At 43.1% G+C, this 23,564-nt stretch overlaps 1 protein-coding gene across 9 annotated transcripts in view; it reads right to left on the bottom strand.

The window, feature by feature from the left end:
• The window catches only part of MYOF (myoferlin), a 170,483-nt gene that overhangs the window by 81,049 nt on the left and 65,870 nt on the right, over positions 1 to 23,564 (bottom strand). For 5 of the 9 annotated variants that reach the window (XR_014826642.1, XR_014826644.1, XM_084994879.1 and 2 more), the window contains exons 13-19: positions 22,580 to 22,683; positions 20,308 to 20,376; positions 20,157 to 20,200; positions 16,413 to 16,495; positions 13,846 to 13,884; positions 11,221 to 11,345; positions 10,037 to 10,153 (exon numbers count right to left, since the gene is read on the bottom strand). Coding sequence is in view for 5 of the 9 variants with exons in the window: in XM_084994879.1 (XP_084851005.1) it covers positions 10,037 to 10,153; positions 11,221 to 11,345; positions 13,846 to 13,884; positions 16,413 to 16,495; positions 20,157 to 20,200; positions 20,308 to 20,376; positions 22,580 to 22,683 (581 nt within the window). In the remaining 4 variants the exon portion in view is untranslated. The remainder of the gene's footprint in view (positions 1 to 10,036; positions 10,154 to 11,220; positions 11,346 to 13,845; positions 13,885 to 16,412; positions 16,496 to 20,156; positions 20,201 to 20,307; positions 20,377 to 22,579; positions 22,684 to 23,564) is intronic. The other 4 variants (XR_014826643.1, XR_014826645.1, XM_084994880.1 and 1 more) reach the window with 1 other exon arrangement.

The following is a 23,564-nucleotide window of genomic DNA, read 5'->3' on the forward strand; positions in this document are numbered from 1 at the left end:
CAAGCCACCTGTCACTGCAGAGAAGAAGGTAGGTAGGGAGGCATGGCAGAGAGGTAGGGATGCCACCTCTGGCAAGGCTGGCTCTGCCCACCTCCACATGGCCAGCATTCCATCAGATCTCTCTGGATTTTCTCATGCAAAACTCACTGTCCCCTTCAAAAGCCCTAACAGGACCCTCAACCTGGAGGGTCTGAGCTCTCAGACAATAATTGGGGTTTCTGGCCACAACTCCTAAGAGAATGAGTTCACACTGTAAGCAAGACAAGCACAGCGGAGCAGCTCCTGGGAACACTTTGCAGGTCAAAGTCCATACAGGGTGCCCCCACCACACACACACACCATCTACTCACTGGTTCCAGAGCCCCAGGGTCCTGGAGTAATGGTGATGCTGAGCATTCCACCCTTTCCCCAGCCCTTTCCCACTTCCCCTGCACCCTCAGGGCACAAAGAGGCAGAGAGAAGTAAGATCAATGCAATTTAGAGAAGTTGGCAGCTTCAGCTTTTGTTCCTGGCCCTTCCTTAGTAACTTTGGGGCAAAACTGCCTACAATAGGGCAAATTGAAGAATATAAATTATATAACACTGATGGATGTTACCATAAACTCTGCAAGGCCTTGGGGCTCTCTTTCTAATTATCAATGACCAGTGCACATTGTAGATGGAGGTGGTAGAGGGTAGTTTCAGATGTATATTTGGGGGTTCCTGCTGTGGTGCAATGAGTTAAGAATCCAACTGCAGTGGCCCAGGTTGCTGTGGAAGTGCAGGTTTTATCCCTGGCCTGGTACAGTGCGTTAAAGTGCATAGGTTGCAGTTGTGGCTGGGATTCAATCCCTGGCCCAAGAACTTCCATATGCTGAAACATGGCCATTAAAAAAAAAAAGTCTATTTGGGTGAGGTTTGTCAAGCAAAATACTGATATGAGGTAGCAAGTAACAGTTCTTAAAAGTTGCTGTCGGTCCAGGAGACATGGGACATTAAAGGTCAGTAACAAGGAGACTGTGCCAAAAAAAACTGCCCAGCTTGCTGACTGGGACAGAGAAAAGGGCCAAAGTAGGTGATAAAATAATTAATTCTATGAGAGAATTGTAAATACAAACAAGTATGGAAACTGAGCAGGGCCCAGTGGGGCTCCCAGGCAAATTTCTTGTTTTATTAGGAAATGGGCCTCATTCAGCCTCCAGGACCTTCCCTGAGTTCCAAAGAGTAGGTTCAAACAGTCACTGATCCAGGAAAGGAGGGATGCAGAGACAAGGGAGGAACAGTCAGGAAACAGGGCAACCTCAGGGCAGGGTCCTGGTTCCTTTTCACAGAATATTTGTAACAGTATCTTTGAGCTCTTCTACAAAACTGAACACCCTCCCCCCAGCCCCAACAAATGAAGATGCTGACTACTCGATGACTTGTTAACTGCCTTCATTCCAGAAAGAAGGACCACTAGAACCAATCCCTGAGCCACTGAACACCAGCTCTGAGGAAGAGTGAAAGCCTACATCTACCCTGATCCCTATCTGTAGCCCTATTTTCCATTCCCAAACTGTAAGACCACCTCCTATTCTTTCCCAAGGGAGGGCACAGTCTTTAGAGCATTAGCCTGCTGGGGCCTCCTTTACCTGGCAAAGCAATAAAGCTGTTTTTTTTTTTCTTTGCCCAAAATTCTGTCTCCGCGTGTCTGTTCAGCACTGATGGACACAGGCTGAGTTTCAGCAGCAGTATGAGAGACCCCTGTACATTAATAATCACTCAGGAAAGCAGGCTTGCTTAACAACAAAATATGTAAACTATACTTCAAATTTAAAAAAACAAAATTCTCAGACAAAAACACAACAAAACACAAAAAACAAAACCATGCAACAGAAGTAGGAGACTTGGCCCCAAACAGTAAAACCATGGTAAAATGAGACCCACATCCAGCCAAGTGAGGTCAGTAAGTTAATGATTCCTAGGACATGCTTCTCTGTGCACACTAAAAACAAAAATGTAGGTAAAGGTGACATTATGCTGAAACCCGAGATGATTTACCCTATTTTAGTATATGTTATCCCACTTTTGCTCATTTCCATTGTGCCATGCCAGTCCCAGTTTGACCCTGAGGGGAAGAAAACTCCCCTACCTGACATGGAGGAGGAGCTGATGATGGAAGTTTGACATCTACTCAGACTGAGGAAGAAAGTAGTCTTTTCCCCCTCCCCACTTTTCTTTTGATTATAAAACTGTAGCTCACTAACTTCTGGGCACAGGACTCCATTGCCTGCCTGCTCATACTTCTTACAAGCTTCCTACGCTAATAAACTCTTTGCTTACCCAGCACTTTGCCTCTCCTTGAATTCTTTCTGCACCGAGATGGAAAAACCAACACTCTTCTCCATCCCAAGACGTGTCCTGCTGCTTCCACGGCCACCTCGGGTCTGAAGGAGCTGCCGAATGAATCCCGATGTGCCATTTCAGGCAGTATTTATTGAGCACTTCACGTGCGCCAGACCAACGGGAGAGCTAACGCTAGGGTTGCAACAGCTGCTCTTCTACCAGCGTGATTCCTCGGGGAAGCATCCAGGCTGAACCCTGCTACCTCTTTCACAGGGTCTCGTGACCAGGCCCACCTGGAGCAGCAGCTCGGGATCTGCTCTGGGGACATGGGGGAACTCTGGGATCTTTGATGACTGAGCAGGAAAAAACTCACTCATCTACCTGCGTGCCTCTGACTCTCACACTGCGGTCACACTGCCAACACTTCGACACCAGATACATGGGGAATTTTCCCATATCGAGGGATTCTGCAATACCAGCTGAGTATCCTACAATTTAACTCAATTCTGATACTACCCACCTGTATATAGTATCAGATCCCACAGGGTAAGCGCTCAGTCCCACAAACCACCCCTCTTCACCTGTGCTTTTGAAACATCGGCTAAAAACTGAAAGTTGCCACAATCCCTTCCTCATGTTAATTTGCTAGAGCAGCTCATGAAACTCAGGAAAAGAGTTCACTTACTGTTTAAGGGTTAATTATAAAAGAATATGATAGAGGATACAGATGAGCATCCAGATGGAAAAAATACATAAGGCAAGGTACCTGGGAAGGGGCACAGAGGTCTCATGCCCTCTCTGCACATCCCACTTTCCCAGCACTTCCAGGAGTTCACTGACCTGGAAGCTCCCCAAACACCTTACTTTGGGGGATTTTATGAAGGCTTGATCATAGGTAGGTATGACTAATGATTAATATTTTTTGGAGAATAGAGCTTCTTCTTTTTTTTTTTCTCTGTCTTTTTAGGGCCACACCCTTGGCATATGAAGGTTCCCAGGCTAGGGGTCCAATCAGAGCTGTAGCCGCCAGCCTACACCACAGAAACTAGCAACTCGGGATCCAAGCCACATTTGCAACCTACATCACAGGTCACGGCAATGCCAGATCCTTAACCCACTGAGCGAGGCCAGGGATCGAACCCATCCTCATGGACGCTAGTCAGGCTCATTAACCGCTGAGCCATGGAACTCTGAATGGAGCTTCCAACCATGACTTGGTGACCAGGTCCCATTCAAGAGCCCATCAAGCCACATCATTAGAACAAAAGACTTTCTTTTTGAGGTTGGAGGTAGATGGGCCCCCAGGCTGAGAACATCTGGGACTTGTTAAGCTGAGTAAATTTGGCCTTGCTTCTCTTTGACACGTCAAGGAGAAAGTTAATGGCAGGAGCTGGGCTCTGCTGGAGTAAAAAGATAAGATGACCATATCAATCATTCTTGCAGTCAAGGAGACCTCCCCTTGACTACACATGTGCAGAAAAGACTCCTGGGGGTCAAAAAGAGAGGGGGCTCGAGGCCACAATAAGTCCTGATACTGGCCCATAACCCTTTGCTCTGGAATCCATCTGGGCCAAAAGACGTGAACGAATATCAGAGAGGGTCCTGGGTCCAGTCAGATATAAGAAATAAAATGAGATAATTGATCAAAGGAAAACAAAGACTCAGAAGAGCTGTCCAATATAAGTGATTGGAATCCCCTCTCTGGTGCATTCCTCACTCAGGAGGATGTCTGCATGGCTGTCCTCGTTTGGGTGTGTATTACTGTGTGGGTTTTATCTTAAATAACAAACGGCTCCTCTGTGTGCTCTCCCACATGTTGCCCTGTGCCTCTAATGATAAACTTTGTACCTGCCTTTACAGTCTTTACCTCCTTGAAACATTCTTGCTTTCAACAGGGGCAAGAATCAGGGCAATTCTGCTTTTAGCCTTTAGTAGGTCTAGTGGCTAGGACTCCTGATTTTCACCCAAGATGCCCAGGTTCAATTCCTGAGCAGAGAATTAGATCTGGCTTCAAGCCATCTCTCACTGCTGTCTCCAGAGATCATTAGCATCCAGGAAATCCCAAGGGATTTAGGAACTCTGTGTCAGCAACTAGGGTCAAAGACCAAATATTAGAACAAAAGATGCTCACGAGTACTCTTATCACTTAGAAAATTACAAGGGTTTTAGGAGCTCTGTGTCAGCAACGAAGGTGGAGACAGATCTCTATATTCTATTATATCACAGGAACTAAGTTGCTCTTTAGTTGAAGCCTCTTCAACTCTACTGGAAAGGTTCATAACTTGCACATGACCGGGTCATGAGATCTTTGTAAGTCAGACAGGGGTCTGATCGCTTTCTAGGTTGACCACTCTCATGATGAGCAAATCTGCTCATCTAACACCCTTCCTGGGCTCTTGGTTGCTTGAATTACAGGTATATCCTTGGAATCCCAGCAACTTGGGGTTTGTGTTTATACAGTTCATTTCTGTTTTTATTAAACTTATGACAGAAGGCATTCTAATTATTTAGAGCTAAGAAAACTAATTCAGTTTTGTATTTCAGTTTATAAAAAGCTCTTTCAGGAGTTCCTGTCATGGCTCAGTGGTTAACGAACCTGACTAGGAACCATGAGGTTGCGGGTTCCATCCCTGGCCTCACTCAATGGGTTAAAGATCCGGTGTTGCCGTGAGCTGTGGTGTAGGTCAGAGATGCAGCTCGGGTCCTGCGTTGCTGTGGCTTCGGCGTAGGCCGGCGGCTACAGCTCTGATTAGACCCCAGCCTGGGAACCTCCATGTGCTGCGGATGGGGCGCTAGAAAAGGTAAAAAGACAAAAAAAAAAAAAAAAAAAGCACGTTCATATTGTTGAGAGATACTATGGGCAGTATATATGGTTGGTCCTCTGTTTCTGTATTTTGCTTTTATTTTAACTACCTGCATAAGCTTCTACGCCTGTATGCATTGAATTATTTGGAGTAAAGAAAACTAAAAACTGATTTGGTTTTGCATTCTAGTTACTAGAGGGCTTTTCCTTCCTTTATATTTTGTTGGGCTTCTTCCTTTCCCTAACCCCTCTCCTCTCCATTATAATTAAGAACAAAAAGAAGGGTCATGGACTTAAATTGTGTTCTGATGAAGGAACAAGGAAGCATTATAACTGCTGAGAACCCATAACAGCATTTCTGCCTAACCCCAAGTTCCAAATGACATCTTCAAGAACCAACCTATAACTATGCAAGTCCAGAAGCACCCATCTGTTTCCACGGAGCCTTTGGTGGTTTTTACACATTCTCTTGCATGATCCTGGCAATAAAGAGTATATTGGTTGTTTCGTTTTTTCCACATACCATCTCCTCTTTTTCCCTTTTCTTAACTTGTCCTTAAGATCTATTATGACTCCTGGACTTCAGAGGTGATGGAGTTGTGGGCTGGAGAGAAAGACTCAGGCCAAGACCTTTCTAACTGGATGAACCTGTTGCTTTTGGCTCTGTCTCTCTTTACACAAGTGAAAAACAAAACAAAATGAGTTTACATTGCATGTTCCCAGAGCTTGAACCCATGGAATTTGCTTATAGAGATTCTCCTTCTTCCTTTTTTTTTTTTTGCTTTTCAGGGCTGCACCCAAGGCATATATATGCAAGTTCCCAAGCTAGGGGTTGAATCGGAGCTACAGCTGCTGGCCTATACCACAGCCACAGCAATGCCAGATCTGAGCCACCACTATAACCTACACCACAGCTCACCGGCAACACCAGATCCTTAACCCACTGAGCAAGGCCAGGGATCAAACCCAAATCCTCATGGATCAGATTCGTTTGTTCCTGCTTCACCACAATGGGAACTCTGAGAAATTCTTCTTGATTTTATAACCTATTCTGTAGAAGTAAGGTTTGAGAAGCCAGGATAAGTCCAGCAACTTGAGATCTTTCCTACTATATTATGAAAGACTCATCATTTGCAAGGAATGTGGCCTTGAGATCATAGCAAACCCTAAAATTCAAAAACATAACAATATTCTATCATTTCCCCCATGAACTGTAACAAAGTAATGAAAGATACTGAGGGATTCCTTTCCACCCTACTTAAGAGTTGCTGTACCAGTTCAGGAATGGAGAGCCCAAAGCCTCATTCTCATTCACAAGCAGAACCAGTGGTTGGCTGGGTGCATGTGCTGGCATTCACACACCTGCCTCTCTGCACATCTGATTCTCACCTCAGCAAAATCATTCCTCACCACACCTGCAAAACCTTGAGATAACTCAAGGGTAATCAACACCATTAATGTGAAATCCATGAAGGGCATTATAGTGCCATGGATATTATGGTATAAATAACAAAATGGTATTATTTACGTATCTGTCTATCAGTGGGGATGGGAGAAGGATGAGGAATAGGGTGATGGGGAACAACTTGGTAATTTCTTGAAGAGTTATCTCTTAATGAGTTATTGTAATCACCTGGCCTTTATATCCACTTGTTTAAGAGGTTGAGTCAGCAAAAAAAATGCCCTAAGATTTTTTATTGGATACATTCATGCAGAAAAACTGGAAAAATTGTGACTTATAAGCTGTAATTTCTGATTCCGGAGGCAGAGATGTGAATTCACATTTGAGGTAGACCATTGCTTTGCTTTCGGAAAATTCCTTAGGTAGATCTTTAGTGTTACTGTAAAGCAAATACCAAGCGTGGGTCTTTTGCAATTTAAATAACCTGAATTCGGAGTTCCCATCGTGGCTCACTGGTATCCTTGAGGACGAAGGTTTAATCCCCTGGCCTCACTCAGTGGGTTTAGGATCTGGCACTGCTGTGAGCTGTGGCGGAGGTCGCAGATGCAGCGTGGATCTGGTGTTGCTGTGGCTGTGGCCAGCTGCTACAGCTCGGATTCGACCCCTAACAAAAACACCTGAATTCAGCTGTTCTATTTGGTGACATAAACTGTTAGGTGGGGCTATGTTATAATCTTTGCTAATTTGGGGGAGAAATGTTTCTTTCCCTGAGTGAAGTTAGCCTGATGCCCTGTGGCTTGCTCTCGTGGTGATGTCAGTGTTCCTTTCTGAGGCTGAGGGGTGGAGACGGAGACAAGCTCAGGAAAAAATGTGCAGCCAACCTTCTCCCCTTACTGGGAAGATGCAGGAACTGGATTGAACTTGTGCAGCTCATGAAGAGCTGGACTACTGATGTTCCAAATATGCCAAGATTGAAGAATCTAGAATATACTGCTTTGGATTAATGCACTGTATTGTTAGGAGTCCACGGGCAAGGTCCTGGGGCTCTGGGGGAGAAGGGAGATTTTCCTCTACAGGCAGTGGATGTTCTCCTGATGAGTCATCCTGAAAGGGGCAGATCTTATCATAGGCAGACATGATACTACTAGATGGAAGCAGAGCCTGTGGTTGGTTGGGAACTCATGGCAGTTAAATGCAGACTGCATCCATGACATATGGAAGTTCCCAGGCCAGGGATCGAATCTGAGCCACAGCTGCAACCTCTGCCACAGCTGTAGCAATGCCAGATCCTTAATCCACTGCTGCAGGCTGGGGATCGAACCAGCAACATGACAGAGACAATGCTGGATCACTAACCCACTGTGCTACAGTGGGAACTCCATGAATGTTGACTTTTGAGGTGACAATGTGCAAAGGTGGGACTGAAGTTTGGGGCAAAGGAAGCGCTGAGTCCTGCCACAAGGAAGTAGCCTGGAGGGAAACCCAGAAAGCTGATCTGAGCCCTAGGGCTCTGAGAAGAGTCACTCTTGGCAGCCACTTCAACTTAATTCATTTGACTGCATTTCCTGATTCCTATCCTAGACCTGGAAGTAAGAGCATTTTTAAAGTCGCTATTTGGTTTCTGATGTAATGAAGGGCCTATCCCCTGCTTGGAATGCAGGGTAAAGGGGAGGGCAGCAGCCTGAGGGAGTTGTGGGCAGGGAGTGGAACCCAGCTAGGAGAGGTCCTGGGCAGGGGGCATTGGTGAGCTGGCTGCTCGGCAGGCAATTCAGATTTCTGGAACATGTAAGCATTAACCCAAGATTCTTAGAAATAGTTGAGGAAGAGGTGGTATACAGATACAATGGACTATTATTCCGCCACAAGAGAGAAGGTAATCCTCTATCTGCAACAACACTGATGGACTTTGAGGGCATCAGGCTAAATGAAATGAGTCAGACTAAAAAAGATACATACTGTATATCACATACATGTGGAATCTAAAAAACCTGAATCCACAGAAGCAGAGAGCAGAAGGGTGGTTACTAGGGGCTGGGGGAAGTGAGGAGATGTTGATCAAAGGGCACAAACTTGCAGTTAGAAGGTGAATCGGTTCTTGAGATCTAAGGCACAGCCCTGCAATCAGTAATACCATATGACATACTTGCGAGTTGCTAAGAGACTAGATCCTAAAAGTTCTCACCCCCAAAAAAGAAATGATAATACGGTGACATGATGGAGGTGTTAGGAAGGCTACAGCTAGCTATTGCAATGTACAAACGTATCCCATCAACACGATGCACACCTCAAACTTACACAATGCTATATGTCAATTATATACCATTTTTCTTACATTTTGTATTAAAGTATAGTTGATTTACAATGTTGTGCCAATTTCTGCTGTACAGCAAAGTATATATCCATTTTTTTGAGTTAAAAAGTAAAAAGAAATTCAAGTAGCATGATTTATCAAAAACAGTAACAACCATAATAATGGTATAGGATATGCTGGACATGATTCAGTGAACAACAGAGTTAATTTAATACTGGGCTAGCCATCACCCATGCTAACACTTCAGTACTGCTGATGTCAACTAACTGACAAGGAAAAATTTGGCATTTACCTGTTTCATGATAAGAATCCTCTCCTTTTTGTATTTATCGCCTTGAATTAATTACACTGACATTTGAATTTACTGGGAAAAAATACATCATATGGATCATGGATGTTATGCATACGTTGTCTCCATAGTGGGGAAAGAGCTGATTTAAGAAAAAAAAATTGTTGGGGAGGCAGACCTGGAAGACTTCTTGTCTTCAAGGAGGGTTGGGCTCAGAGCTGCTGTGATGTCGGCATTAATATAAACATGTCTCCACACGTTGGGAAGCCTGAGATAGAGCAGGGGTTTTGTTTGTTTGTTTTTGTCTTTCTAGGGCCACACCTGAGGCATATGGAGGTTCCCAGGCTAGGGGTCGAATCAGAGCAGTAGCTGCCAGCCTATGCCACAGCCATATGCCAGATCTGAGCCACGTCTGCGATCTACACCACAGCTCACAGCAACGACAGATCCTTAACCCACTGATTGAGGCCAGGGTTTGAACCTGCGTCCTCATGGATACTAGTCAGATTCGTTTCTGCTGAACCACGATGGGAACTCCCTATGGTAGTTATTCTGAAGATGAAAGTGACTACTGATGGCTGCTAGACCATTTGGAACGGCTCTTGTACCCCCACCGTACACCCAAGCCCAGGTAGCAAACAGGCCATTCAGTTTCAGGCTATCACTGCTCTTACAGGTTTTCCCTCAGGTATTAACATTTCAAAGGTGAAGCAAATCTCATCACCCCCATAGGGCTGTTGTAGGCAGATCGAGAGGCTATTGAGGGAAACCAGCTGTAACTCTGGTCTCTCTCCACCTCTGCCACAGCTGACCAAGCCCTCAATCCCAGGATGCCCCTTCAGGCCTGCTTGCTCCGGTACTAGCCGATCCACCACCAACCCTCTGCAACACCCTTTCCATAGCAAGCATCCACATTCCAACATTTACCTCCACAACCAGCAGGTCATCATTTGAAATGGGCTCAAGCTTTTTATCTGGTGGTGTCTTTTCGAGCAAAGTGCTTAATTCAACAAAGATTCTGCCTCTGTAGGCAACTCCTTCCCCCTGAAAAGCAACAGCACAGGATTATTCCTCTAGGCCTGAATAACAGCAAAAAAAAAAAAAAAAATACTCTGCCTTTGTAGTAAAGCTAATCCAGTTACAACTTAAAGTTTCTCCTTCCTACGATGAACTTTCTCAGCTGGTCTTTGGTTTCTAAGAGCCAAGGCCCTCAGAAAGGATTCCAAAGAGAGCTGGGTAGCCAGGGCTGAAAGGGCTCTCAGCCCTGACTATGGTCAGAGGCTTTCAAGCTACGCTGTAGATTTAGAAGGGGGAGCTGGGGTGGGAATGGAAGGGGCTCAAAGTCTCCCTCATCATACTTCAGCTCTGCCTTTATCTGCATTAACTTGACTCCTTTTCTCTTCTTCTCAGAATAGGGAGGTTGTCATGTCGGCAACCAGGGCAAGTCCCAGGGTAGCCAGGAAATAAAAGAGGAAGATGTTCTGGGTGTGGCTGAGTGTGGGTGTTAATAGCGGATACTCCTCCCACCATACCCAGCGCTGTTGGCAACAGAACCCTCCAGAGAGGAAGGGAAGGTTTCCACTTCCACAGCCTGCCCTCCACCTCCACCCGACCCCTGCCCCCAGGGCTTTCTCTCTATCTTAGTCCCTTCCGTGGGCTCTGAGAGCTAATAGGCAGAATGTGGGCCTCCAGGTCCTCATCTATAAAATGAAGAGGCTGGACCAGATCAGGGATAGTAGTATCAAGCATGTCACCTCTGATCATGTGGCAAATTCCTAGAACATGGTGTTGAACAGAATACTCAGGCAGCACATTTGCTTTTCAGAAAGAGCCAACACTGGTTACTGACATCTGCCCCAAGTCTGGGACGGGGGAATGGCCGTGTGATGCACTGGCCACTGCTGCACTGGATCATCTCCAGGCGCCTTTCCTATCCCTGCATTCTCAGGCTTGAAGAGCATGAGGCATCTATGCTTCAACCCTTGATCAACCATCTGGTGAGTTGCTGGGGGCAGGGTGTTCCCTAAATATGAGACTTAATTATAACCATTAGAAGAAGGAAGCACATTCATCAGTGCTCATTAAAAACAAACCTTAACTGAAGAACTAACCTTTCCTGTGTTTAGCTCATCGTAGGGGTCTGGGAATCCCGTGTATTCTCTGGGACTTCCATAAAGGTTCAGATAACAAGGTCCAAATGTCGGAACAAAGCCCACCTCTGTTTCTCCTGTATTCGCTGAGAGATAACATCATCATTAGGTTTGAGGCTTTTAACACTCAATCTGTTGAAATAGATATTAGTTATTAGTTAGCTGGGTGAGACTGTTTTCCTCCTTTTCGTGAGTTAGTTGTATTAGTGCAAATTTTAAACACTTGTGAGATTTCCCATAGTTCCCAATAAGGAATAAGCTTTAAAATATTAAATAAACAACATCTGGGGAGTAGTTCAGGTAAATATGTTATTCTTACAAAAAGATGATGCTATTTAAGTGAAAGAATAAGAAGAAGTTGATCTTCACATTTTTTGCAAGTTTTAATTGGCATAGTAAACACGTCATTGCTAACTGGGGTAAAGACTATATTGTTTTTGTAAAGTCATTTAAATGACATATATCAGATTAACTTCATTTGTTCCCCCAAAAGGTCATTTAGCCTCAGGTAGTTAGTATAAATCTGGCAGATGCTATTAAAAACACAGGACATTTAAAATGTATACATATAACAATAAACTGCCTGCCTACGGTTATGACCATATTCACAAGCAACATGAAGTCTCCATTCCTGACATTCTGTTTCTGGTGAGTATCCACCATGCTCTGTATTTCTGCCGCCTGGTCTCAGCAAAACTGCTCTCCAACAAGGAGAGTAATGCAAGGAAATAGCAGAGTCAAAGGGAGATTGAGGGTGAAGATGCGGAAATGTGAGAGTGGCCTCCAGCCATCTGCATGACTTCCTTATGAGGAAGGATAGACTTGCTTCCCAAAGCAGGTGAAGGGGGAGTTCTCTTGTGGTACAGTAGGTTAAGGATCAGGTGCTGTCACTGCAGTGGTTTGGGTCACTGCTGTGGCACAGGTTCAATTCCCGGCCTGGGAACTTCCATGTGCCACGGATGCTGGAAAAAAGCAGGGGAAGGACCACTGTTGAGAACTACAAGGCCAGCTTTGGTTCACTCAATGTAAAGAAGATCTTTCTATGAATCAGTGATGTCAAACAATGGGATGGATTGCACTGGGGACAGAGGAACTGCTAAGGCCAAGACTTCAGCCTGCTCCTCAGTATATTGTTGAGTCTATTCCTCCGTGGATGAGAGGTTGACCAGATCTCCTCTATCACCCTTTCCAACTCTATGCTTAAAACTAAGGGAAAAAGATAAATATGGAATATCGGGGAGCAGATGCCCATTAATAAACAATTGAGCAAGGTCTATACACATGTAGTTTGCCATCTTCTTCACCTCTTTGTGGCTCCTTTGCTTTCTGGACTTCCATAGGTTGTAACTTTGTATTTTAATTTTTGAACTTTACATAGCTGCTTATCTCTGTGATTACATTATATATTTCTTTGGTAAGTGGGGAAGGATTCAAACATGTTTTATTCTGACTCTCTAAACACCTGGCTCTACCTTGGAGTACTACCACATAAATGGTCTTTGATTGGTTTGAACAAATGAATGAAAGAATGAAGTATTACCAAATATGCCAACTTCCTTACAAACCTAAGGACTATTTAATATTCGTGCAAAGTCTGATAATAAGATAATGAGATAAATTTAATTTTTTTTTCTTTTCCTTTTTTTTTTGCTTCTTAGAGCTGCACCTGCAGCATATGGAAGTTTCTAGGCTAGGGGTCGAATTGTAGCTTCAGCTGCCAGACTACACCACAGCCACAGCAATGCAGGATCCGAGCCACATCTTCGACCTGCACCACAGCTCATGGCAATGCCAGATCCAAGCTGTGTCTGTGACTTATGCTGCAGCTGCGGCAACACCAGATCCTTAATTCACTGAATGAAGCCAGGGATTGAACCCGAATCCTCGTGGATACTAATCGAGTTCTTAACCTGCTGAGCCACAAGGGAAACTCCTGACATGGATTTTTAAAAACAAACAAGTTGTGCCAATAACATAAAGGCAGACAATTTGCAAACTTTCTCACATGCAATCTCTCTTTTCCCTCTGCCTACAACCTTGGGTCGTGAGCATGGCTGGGATTATCAAGTTTATCTGAAAGAAGACAGATCTCTCTAAATCACAGAGTCTTCATCTATTGGGGAAAAACAACATCTGCCTTAAGCATGTTGTGATGGTCAAGTGTGAGAACATCGAGCAAACTTGCAAAGAATGGCGAGGACTGTGCAAATCCAAGGACGTGTTATGACTCCACATAGAAGATGAAAACCTTCAAGGTACAAAGTGGAGAACATGTACAACAATAAATAAACAACATAACAAAAAAAGTTATGCAATTATTTACAAGGAAGCCAAACAAGATGGTATGCATGTGAAAACATGAGGCATGTAGCAAAGCTGAGTTAGCACCATCTGTGTAAACTGAGCTTTGCAGGACAACTCTCTCTATATATAACATGAATATAAAAAGTGTTACTCTAGCAAAACCAATTTTAAGACAGCAAAATGTTAAAAAAAAAAAAAGGTGCTAAAGTCAATCAGTTGATAAATTCTTAACCATAGTAAACAGAAAGATCCAGGAGATAGCAAAATCACAAAGCATAAAACCTGTATATGATGCAGCCCCAGATCCCGAGGATGAGAAATCTAAGTAGTAAAAATACGGTTGGTTAAACAAGGGAAACACGGCCAGTATAAAAGAGACACTGAAAAAGTTAATCAAATCCAATGCTTGGTAAGTGGTTTAGCAGCACCAGAAAAATCCCACATTCAGACTCCAATCACATGGCCCTTCTGTAATTTACACAAATGTCGCTGGTTAAATGCAAACTGGCTCAAGACTTTGACACATGGCAGTACCACCACACAGGAAACAACCCAATCTCATGAGCCCCAAGGCAGCAAAGCATCCGAGAACAAGCTTCCAACCATCAAAGGGGGCCTGGGAGGTAACCAACATGTTAGGATTTTAATAAAACACTGACTTGTCCTGTGTCTGACCAGAGACTCTAAGTTAGTTTAGGCTAAGGCTATGTAGGCAAAGGGCCTATAGTTTATGGTACATTATCTGTTTCTTTTAGGGGGATGGTTGTTGCTCACTATTGTTGTATTTTTTTTCTCCTTCTTTTTACAGCTGCACCTGGGACAAATGGAAGTTCCTGGCTAGGTAGGGACTGAATGGCAGTCACATTGGCTCTTAACCCACTGAGTGAGGCCAGGGATTGAAACCACATCCTCACAGACACTACGTCGGGTTCTTAACCCACTAAGCCACAATGGGAAACTCCTGCTCATTGTTATTTTGAGACCCTGTTACAGCCTGTCTGTAGGGCCTGCAATGAGAGAAGAAGGCCTCAGAGTCAGGGGCTGAAACTGCTTGTAGGGATTTGATTTTAGTTCTTCTGGGTGTTAGCATCACATCACTAAGAAAAATGCTTATTCAACTACTTCTAGAATAATTATTTTTATGTAATTATTTAATGCTTCCTGCTAATGATAAATGAACTTAATTTTTACCCTCCTTCCCATACAGTTATAGCATGATTTTTAATTACTCTATTGGTTACCTTTAACCAATAAATTTAATCCAGTCTTAACCAATCTTCATCTAACCAGTGACTTAATCTAACTTTTATGTCTGGATCCCTCACTTGATAAGAGGCTAACAGTATACCTAACCTCCCTCTACTCTCCCCTTCTCCTTTTCGCTTCTAAGCTCCCTCTTCTGTACTTTTACGTTGTAAGAGGCAATGACATTTACCTTCTGTTTAGTGCTTTGATTACAAGTTTAACAACAACAACAAAAATTTAAAGCAATTATAGTTCTTACATTATAACAACCATGTAAGTATTGTTTTCTGCAGAGAAAAGGAGAGTCATAATTACATGTCCTCTGTACAGGTCCAGCAGCATGTCCCCTATGCCACGTAGCACAGAATGTTTACCTTTCTTTCTTTTATCATTTGTTTAAAATAATGCTATACCTGACTTCATATTTGGGTACATTGTGTTGGTTCAGCTCTTTATTTCTCTTGGACTTTCTAATCACCTTTTTTCCTTCCTCCTTTTTTTTTTTAAAGGCTGCACCCACAGCATATGGAAGTTCCTAGGCTAGGGGCTGAGTTAGAGCTGCAGGTGCCAGCCTACATCACAGTCAGCCACAGCAACGCCAGATCCAAGAAGCACCTGCACCACATCTCAAGGCAATGCCGAATCCTTAACCCCTTGAGCAGTGCCAGGGATCGAACCCAAAACATCAGGGATACTAGTCGGGTTCATTACTGCTGAGCCACAATGGGAACTCCCCTACTTCTTCTTAAGAGGAGAAATCTATCTTTTTCACTAAATCTTATTACATTCTGGGTTCTTATTCATACTGTCTACTACCTGGCTTACAATACATTTTAAAAAAACCTATGATGTCCTAAACAAGACGAGGACAAGAGGAACCTTAGGTTTCCTAAAACAAAGTTTTGTTTCAAATTCTCTTACTTTACTCAATGTGTTTAATCTATTGGTAATTATAAGAATTTCAACTTTAATTTTGGTAACAAACGATAAGCCTCTGATATTATTAATGTGTTAACATTAAATTTTATCTGCTATGATCATAATTTGTCTCCTTCATTCTCCATTATAATTTCTGACTTATGCACAGAACCAGAATGCCAGGTACAGGCAATTAGTTCTCAGTATAGAAAACAACAAAAAGAAAAAGATATTGGTTATCAGTGCCTGTTAGCATAAAATGCATGAAAACAAAATACATATTATCTGGAGTGGAGACTACATGGTTCATTGCCCTTGGACCCCCTTGTTCTTGCCAAGAAAGTCACCAGAGAAGGGAGTATTATCTTATATTTGGATAGACTGGTATCAATGCAACTCAAAAGGGGGGGGGCACTTTCTATTGACACTCAAAAATTTGTAAAAGAGCTAATGGGAAAGAATTTTTGGTGGGAGCAAGAAAGATAAAATTTTTAAACTGTTGCCTCAATTATTAATTACTAATCAACTGTTTTGCTGGTCATCATCCAAACATCACTGAAATGATTCACAAGGCTCATCACATTTGGCTTTTGGGAAACCAAGTCCACTGCCAAGTGACTACCCCAGTTCATTCCTTCTCTAGAAATTCTCTGCCTATTTTGTTCTTGTTCTGCTGTGTGACTCACCTTCCACTTCCCCACCAGAGGCTGCGATTTTAGACAGGTACAGATATGTTGTTCCCACGACATCATTTTTGGTAAGACGGTCCCTGTTTAAAAGAACAGATTAAGGCCTCCACCTTCAAGGACAGATCTTCATTTCAACAATAACAAGATACAGTTGGAAAAGACCCGAGGCCTCAGAAATCATCCTGTCCCGTAGACCTCAGGCTTTACCGTACCTTAAAAATCACTGTTGGAGTTCCCGTTGTAGCTCAGTGCTTAACGAACTTGACTGGCATCCATGAGGATGCAGGTTCGATCCCTGGCCTCACTCAGTGGGTTAAGGATCCGGCGTTGCCGTGAGCTGTGGTGTAGGTTGCAGAGGCAGCTCGGATATGGCATTGCTGTGGCTCTGGCATAGGCCGGCAGCAACATCTCCAATTAGACCCCTAGCCTGGGAACCTCCATATGCCGTGGGTACGGCCCTAAAAGGACAAAAAGACAGAAAAAAAATTAATAAATAAAAATAAAAACCACCCCATCATCTTCCATTCAAGTTTTTGACTCAATAAAAACAGGAGTGATGAATAAGAGTCTGATTAATAGAGACAAACTATTGCCTTTGGAATGGATAAGCAATGAGCTCCTGCTGTATAGCACTGGGAACCAGATCTAGTCACTTATGATGGAGCATGATAGAGGATAGTGTGAGAAAAAGAATGTATAGGTGTATGTGTGGCCGGGTCTCTTTGCTATACTGTAGAAAACTGTAAACCAACTCTAATGGAAAAAATAAAAATCATTTAAAAAATAAAAAGAATAACAGTCTGCACTTATAGCAAGTATACATCCCAGCTGATTCTGATGCAGAGGGTCCTCCAACCACCCTGTGAAAAACACTGATCCAGTTTGACAACTCATTTCAGTTACAGAAATAGTTTTTCACAGAGATCAGGGAATTTGCCTGTGGCCATGCTCCAAACCACTGTCGTTAAGATGAGCTGCCCCTCTGGCCACACAGCCCCAGACTCCTGGGTGGCTGATCCCACATCCATTGGAAGCTCGGGGAAGACCACTCCAGATCTGGCCAGGACCTTTGTGTCCAGACCCCGCACCCAGTTCTCAAATACTGTTGTAACAACGATGATGACAGCAACAATAACAACAATAACTGGGGGAAATACCATTGTGTGATCCTCTGTGAGCCTGCAGGGTGCCAGACACCTTATCTGCATCCTCACTGGACCCTCACTATTATGACTCTGTTTCAGGAAGGAAGAAAACAAGAGGCAGAGAGGTCCAGGGACATTTCCAAGGTCACCAGGCTAAGCCAGCCTGCTGACTCCAGATCTGACCCAAATACAGCAGGAGGTGGATACCTTTATTATTCTACCATTTATAGAGGGCTCAGAGAGGCAAAGTGACTTGTCCAAGGTCACACAGCTGGCAAGCAGTGTAAGTGGGACTGAAACCCATGACCAGTCTGTCTTCAGTCATGGTCTGAAGGCATCCATCTCCACCCAAACAGCTGGGTGCAAAACAGCTTGGCATTGTCTCCACCATCTCTGTATCACTCAGGAAATAATGAGGTACTGATCCTTACTTTTGAGGTAAAGAAACTGAGGACTAGAGATACAGTAATAATTAATAAGCATTCACAGTCATGGCACTTCCTAAGGCTGAGTTCTTCACAATGAAAATAAATAAATAAATACCGTTGTGATAAAATGAGTGGATCAATTACAGCCACATTATATGATGAGTGCAGAGAAAAATCACATTACATAAAGTGTGTGTATCTTATTTTATCATGTTCAGACTAATTACTATGGTGGTTTAACAACCACAGTGGGCTATTTATAAGGGTCCTTCACAGGGAAAAAAATTCCCTTTCAATTAAATTTAAGTATTTATTGAGTATCTACTATGGAATAGATGCAATTTTTTCTGACTTCAATTGCTTGCCCAGAACCTAAATCTTGTCTATGTGGTTCTGAGCAAGCAATTGAATACAAATACAAATTTGTGTACCTTTCCATGAGTATATTAAAGAGTCAGTCAGCCTAACTCATGCAATGGTCTCTGGCTGGGCACACAGTAGGTATAAAAACAAAGTTTATATTAATCACATCCTTCGTTTAATTCTTTCTCATCTTTACTCCATCTAGTGGCATACCCACTCTAAAGGTTAGAACCCCACAAGAGGGAGGAAAGATTCACTTAGTATTGTGAGGAAAGTTATACTATAGTATAATATTATATATTTCGGTAATATTATATATGTTACATAATACACATTATATAGTACAATAATATTAGGTTATAGAAAGCGACTAATTAAGAGTATGCATGAGAAAAAAAATGATTATTTATGGGTATTGGGCCACATGTATGGGGCTTGCATCCTTCTTGTCCATTCAGAAGGGTCTAGACTACATTTAAAGAATCCTTCACTTGACCTCAGTTGTGAGAATACCCTATGAGGTATGTAACTGAAGATCTGGAGCCAAGAATTCTCCAGTTAAATAGGATCTCTCTGCACATCCTATTGCTTTGGAGAGGGCAGACTAAGTTGGGAAAAAACCTGCATTTGCAATGACCACAGGCAACCAGGATGGCCAAGCAGCAATTGGCCCACTGCAGAGTCTGCAGGCCAGGGTGGTCCCCTGAGCTATGAAGGGCTCAAACCCACACCCCTGAGGGTAACTGAGGCCCCTGGAGCACCTTCAGAGTGTCACCTGAGAGTCCCTTAAAACAAGCTCACACTCATTGGAAGGCGTTTTTTGTCCTCAGGCTCCTTCCTGGCCCTCGATGAACTATGACATGGTCACTGAACAAAATAAAGCCCATGCCTCTCCTCCCAAAATGCCTTGTTGCCATAGTGCCAAGGGGGTACTAACACGAAAGTCAAATATATTGGGCCAAAGGAAAAACTAGGGCCCAAAAGGATGAGGATCCAATGGGTCTCTAACTATCTGGGTGACTGTAAGTAAGTCACCCAATCTCTCTAAGCCTCAGTGTCTTCATCTGTGAAATGAACTAATAATAGTCTTTAGTCCATAGGGTTACTCTAAGGACTAAATGAAATAATGTAGGGAAGGCGAAAAGCACGGCACCTGGCACTTAGTAGTGCTCAAGACAAAGTAGCTAACAACACGATAAACACTGATGATGATGCTGAGATGATCGTAAAGGTATTTGCCACCTCCACTCTCAGGGAGCTAAGGGCTGCCAACTGAATGCCCCATCCGGCTAGAACATACCCAGGAATGGCCTCATTATGGCCGATCATTGCTAGGAGATTGGTCTAGTACAAATGCCATCAGAACCTGTCAATGAGATTTTTTTTTCCTTTCAATCAGACAGGGAGCTCTGTCCACCTTCCCTGCTAGCAATATCACAGACTAGCTCTCAGTCTGGGGATTCTTCTCAGGAGATAGTTTACTCCATTTCTGAAGTCTATTTTGGACAGACTAATGGTATGTAAAGGCTTGATTTCTTATCTTGGGGTATGTTCAGATAATTTTCCTTCCTTTTGTTTATGAAAATTTGAACCAAGATGTCCAAAACTTTTCTGCAGAAACCACTATTATTATTTTTAAAGAAAATACTTAATTCCAAGAGCAGTTTATCCCTTCCCTCTGGAAGAAAAGCAAATGTCCTGAAAAGTAAGAGTTAGACCATCTAAAGTATGTTCCTCAATATCCAAATGTTTGATTCTTTAATTTAATTCTCTAATTAATTTGACATAAGTCCTTTTTAACTCACCAGTCATATATTGTTAGTTTTATTTTTTCACACACCGAAGGAAACTGTTAAAAAGAGAGAGAAAAAAAAAAAAAGTAGTTACTTCTCAATTCATTCAGTAACTATGAGAGTAAGTATTTTTACTTTTTTCTACAAGAAAAGAAAGTCAAACCTTGATTTGAAGATTAACGACTTGGTTCCACTCAGGGTTTGCATTTTTCTCGATTATATTTGTGCAAACCTGTAAAATCATCAAAACAAAAAACAGCAGGTTTTGAAGTTTCTAATTTTGAAAAGTTTACAATATATGCATACTGGATTATGACTCTAGCAGTTCACTTGTAAATTGCATACTTAATAATCTTGTAAAAGTTGACTTTTCTTGATTACAATTTGGTAAAATATGACATGGGTTTAATTTTGATCTTTGCTCTGTTTCTATGCACTAAAAGTTAGTTTTCAATTGCCAGATTACTAGCATTGGATTAGTGTCATGAGACAAGAGTTAGTATTGAGTGAGCACTTGTTACATACTGTCCAACAGACATCTCTTCACTAACATGTCCAAACAGATCTTTTGATCCTGTCCCCCGGCCCTTCTCCCTGCTCCCCTAACCCGCTACTGTCTTTCCACTGCTGTTCACAAGGATATTCAGGCTTGAGCCAGAGTCAGCCACAACACCCCCTTCCCTTCACGTGCCATTAGTCAATGCTGACACCCCTATTTTCATCTGATCTTCCCCCAGACACCTGAGGTTGGCACCCATCTGGATCCCCATTTCCTCCCCTGCTTCCCTACTTTCATGTCACTCTCTGTGTAGCATCTTCAGTCAGCTCACCAAGTTTACTGAGAATAAAATCCAGATTCCTACTCTGCCTCATAAAGCCCTACCTGCTCCCCTCACCCACCTCTTGGACTTCATCTCTTAGTTTCCTCCCTTGCTCACTCCAGCCGAGCCGTGCATTCCTGCATTCTTTCGCTGTAAATGTACCTCTTCCTTGGAGCCTTTACATCAGCTCTTCCTTCTGTCCAGAAGCCTCTGCTCACTGCCAACCCCCATATCTCTGCATCATGCAGGCCTCTATTCAAGTGTCACTTCCTCAACAGTGTCCAACTTGATAACCTAGCTGGATACCAATCACCCTGGCACCAATCACTTCTTGCACCCTGCTTTATTTTCTGCATAGTCCTTAGCACGAACTGAAATTATTCAACTTCTTATTTGCTTGTTTATTGATGTTTCTTCTGCTACAAAGTAAGCTCCACGAGTGCAAAGACTGTCTCACTCACTCCTTTATCCTCAACACGTGGGACACTATCTGACATTTAGTAGGCTCACAACAGTTACTTCTAGAATTGATTAACCTTTTCAACAATCCTACGAGACTATCATTATCCTTGTATACAGTGCAGGAAACGGAGACTCCGGGGTTAAATAATTTTCCATAACTGCCCATGGAATGGGGTGAAGTCTGAATTTAAATCGGGCCCCATTTACCTCCAGAACGGAAGGCTTTTCTATCACCCGCTACTGACTCTCTTAGGAAATAAAGCAGTCCAAATCTCACTTTCACAAATAAATGGCTCAAATACATAGAAGACGCTACTTCCTTGTGCCTACAACTATCTATGGTACACTGTTATTTTACTGTGGAATCCACTCTCTAATCTTCCACCATCTCTGTAGGTAAAAGTGGTAGTTACAGGACTTCCTACACCAAGAGTCCCCAGCTTTTTTCAGGGGACTGGGATAGGGGTCCCCTGCCTGATCCTCCAGTTTCAGCAGGTTGTTGGAGCATGGGTGGTGAGGAACGTGATAGGAGTGGGCAGCTGGGAACTGCGGGGCTATCTGCTCCCCCATTTACCAGGGGTTACTCTTGTTAGCTGGCAATCTCGCCTAGGAGTTAAGATAATGCTTGGACCTGGGAAATAATTCAAGTAACTCAGTGGTAGCTTTCCAAAGACCAAATTTTCTTTTTTCTTTTCTTTTTAGGGCCGCACCCATGGCATATGGAAGTTCCCAGGCTAGGGGTCGAATCTGAGCTGTAGCGGCTGGCCTACACCACAGCCGCAGCAATGTGGGATCCAAGCCACCTCTGCAACCTACACCACAGCTCACGGCAACGCCAAATCCTTAACCCCCAGAGCGAGGCCAGGGATTGAAACTGTGTCCTCATGGTTGCTAGATTCGTTTCCGCTGAGCCACAATGGGAACTCCCAAAAGGCCAACTTTTCTAATTTGAGTCCTACATACTTTCCACTCCAAAAATAGACCTCTGGAAAAGTCTGGCATGTTGAGACTCAGATAGTCTGTGTTGCTACACAATGCTCAGCTCATCGGGGGGCTGCTTGAACAAAGAATACGCAGGAAATTACTCCAAAGACAGTGCAGTGGTGTAAATGTATGTTTCTAGAGGTATCTGCATTTCAATCACATACAAACCTTTTTTCCAGCAAAGGAAACTTCTACAAAAGGATCCACTAGGTTTTTCTTATCTGCAGTGCCTCCAAATATTTCCTTTACTGTCTGTGAGAAGGCATCATCCACTGGAAAGCAACATGTCACACAGCAGAAATTAAATCTGACTCCCTTAAAAGAACAGAAATCACTTGGCAAAATTAAAAATTTTCTCCTGCATGAATAGTTGCAACAAGAATTGTTTTCAACAGTGGCAAGCACCAGGGGCACTGGATTTCAGAAATCCTTTTTGTCTCAGTTGAGAGAAAGAGAAAACATGTTCTCTCCACAAAATCTTAAAATCAATAAGAGTAACTTGACAAATCAATCAATAAATTATTGTGTTGAGAATCGATACTTTATTGAGGAAAATGGTAGTATAAAGAAAGTCCTTCCAAATAGGGCAAGAGGCAATTCAAAACCCAGGCCGAAGATTTCCCAGGTTCAGCACAGCAGATTCAGGATCCAGCATGGTCACTGCTGTGGCTTGGGTTTGATCCCTGGCCCAGGAACCTGGGCATGCCACAGGTGTGGCCAAAAAAACCCACAAAAACCAAAACCAAAACAAACAAACTCAGGTCTAGTTTTGATTTGGAAAAGATTCTTTAGGTCAACATATAGACTTAGTCTGACTTTCCCAGAGAAATTCAAGATTTGACATAATCACGAATAGTATGTTTAACCAACTACAAATAGCAGACCTCTGTTTCAAAACTTAAAAGTAAACAGAGTCAATTGAACAGGCCCAAGTAGGCAGTACAATGTGAGGTTTAATTTAATTATTTCATTTCAGATACTTCTGAGGGAAAGATAGTCTAGGGAGCATTACAGGGTGTTCAACAAGGGAGTGGGTGTTCCCAGGAAAGAAGCAAATCTTGAAGAGCTCCATGTGGATGCTGCCTCTTGGGGACTGGGAGAGGGGTCCTGCGTCCCAGGGCCTAACAGAAAGCAGGTAAGCTAGGTCAGGAAG

This window comes from Sus scrofa, chromosome 14 (assembly GCF_054392235.1).
Source record: "Sus scrofa isolate SSC_HxYL_T2T_F1_AM1 chromosome 14, Sscrofa_HxYL_maternal_Yorkshire_Landrace_v2.0, whole genome shotgun sequence".
Taxonomy (NCBI): domain Eukaryota; kingdom Metazoa; phylum Chordata; class Mammalia; order Artiodactyla; family Suidae; genus Sus; species Sus scrofa.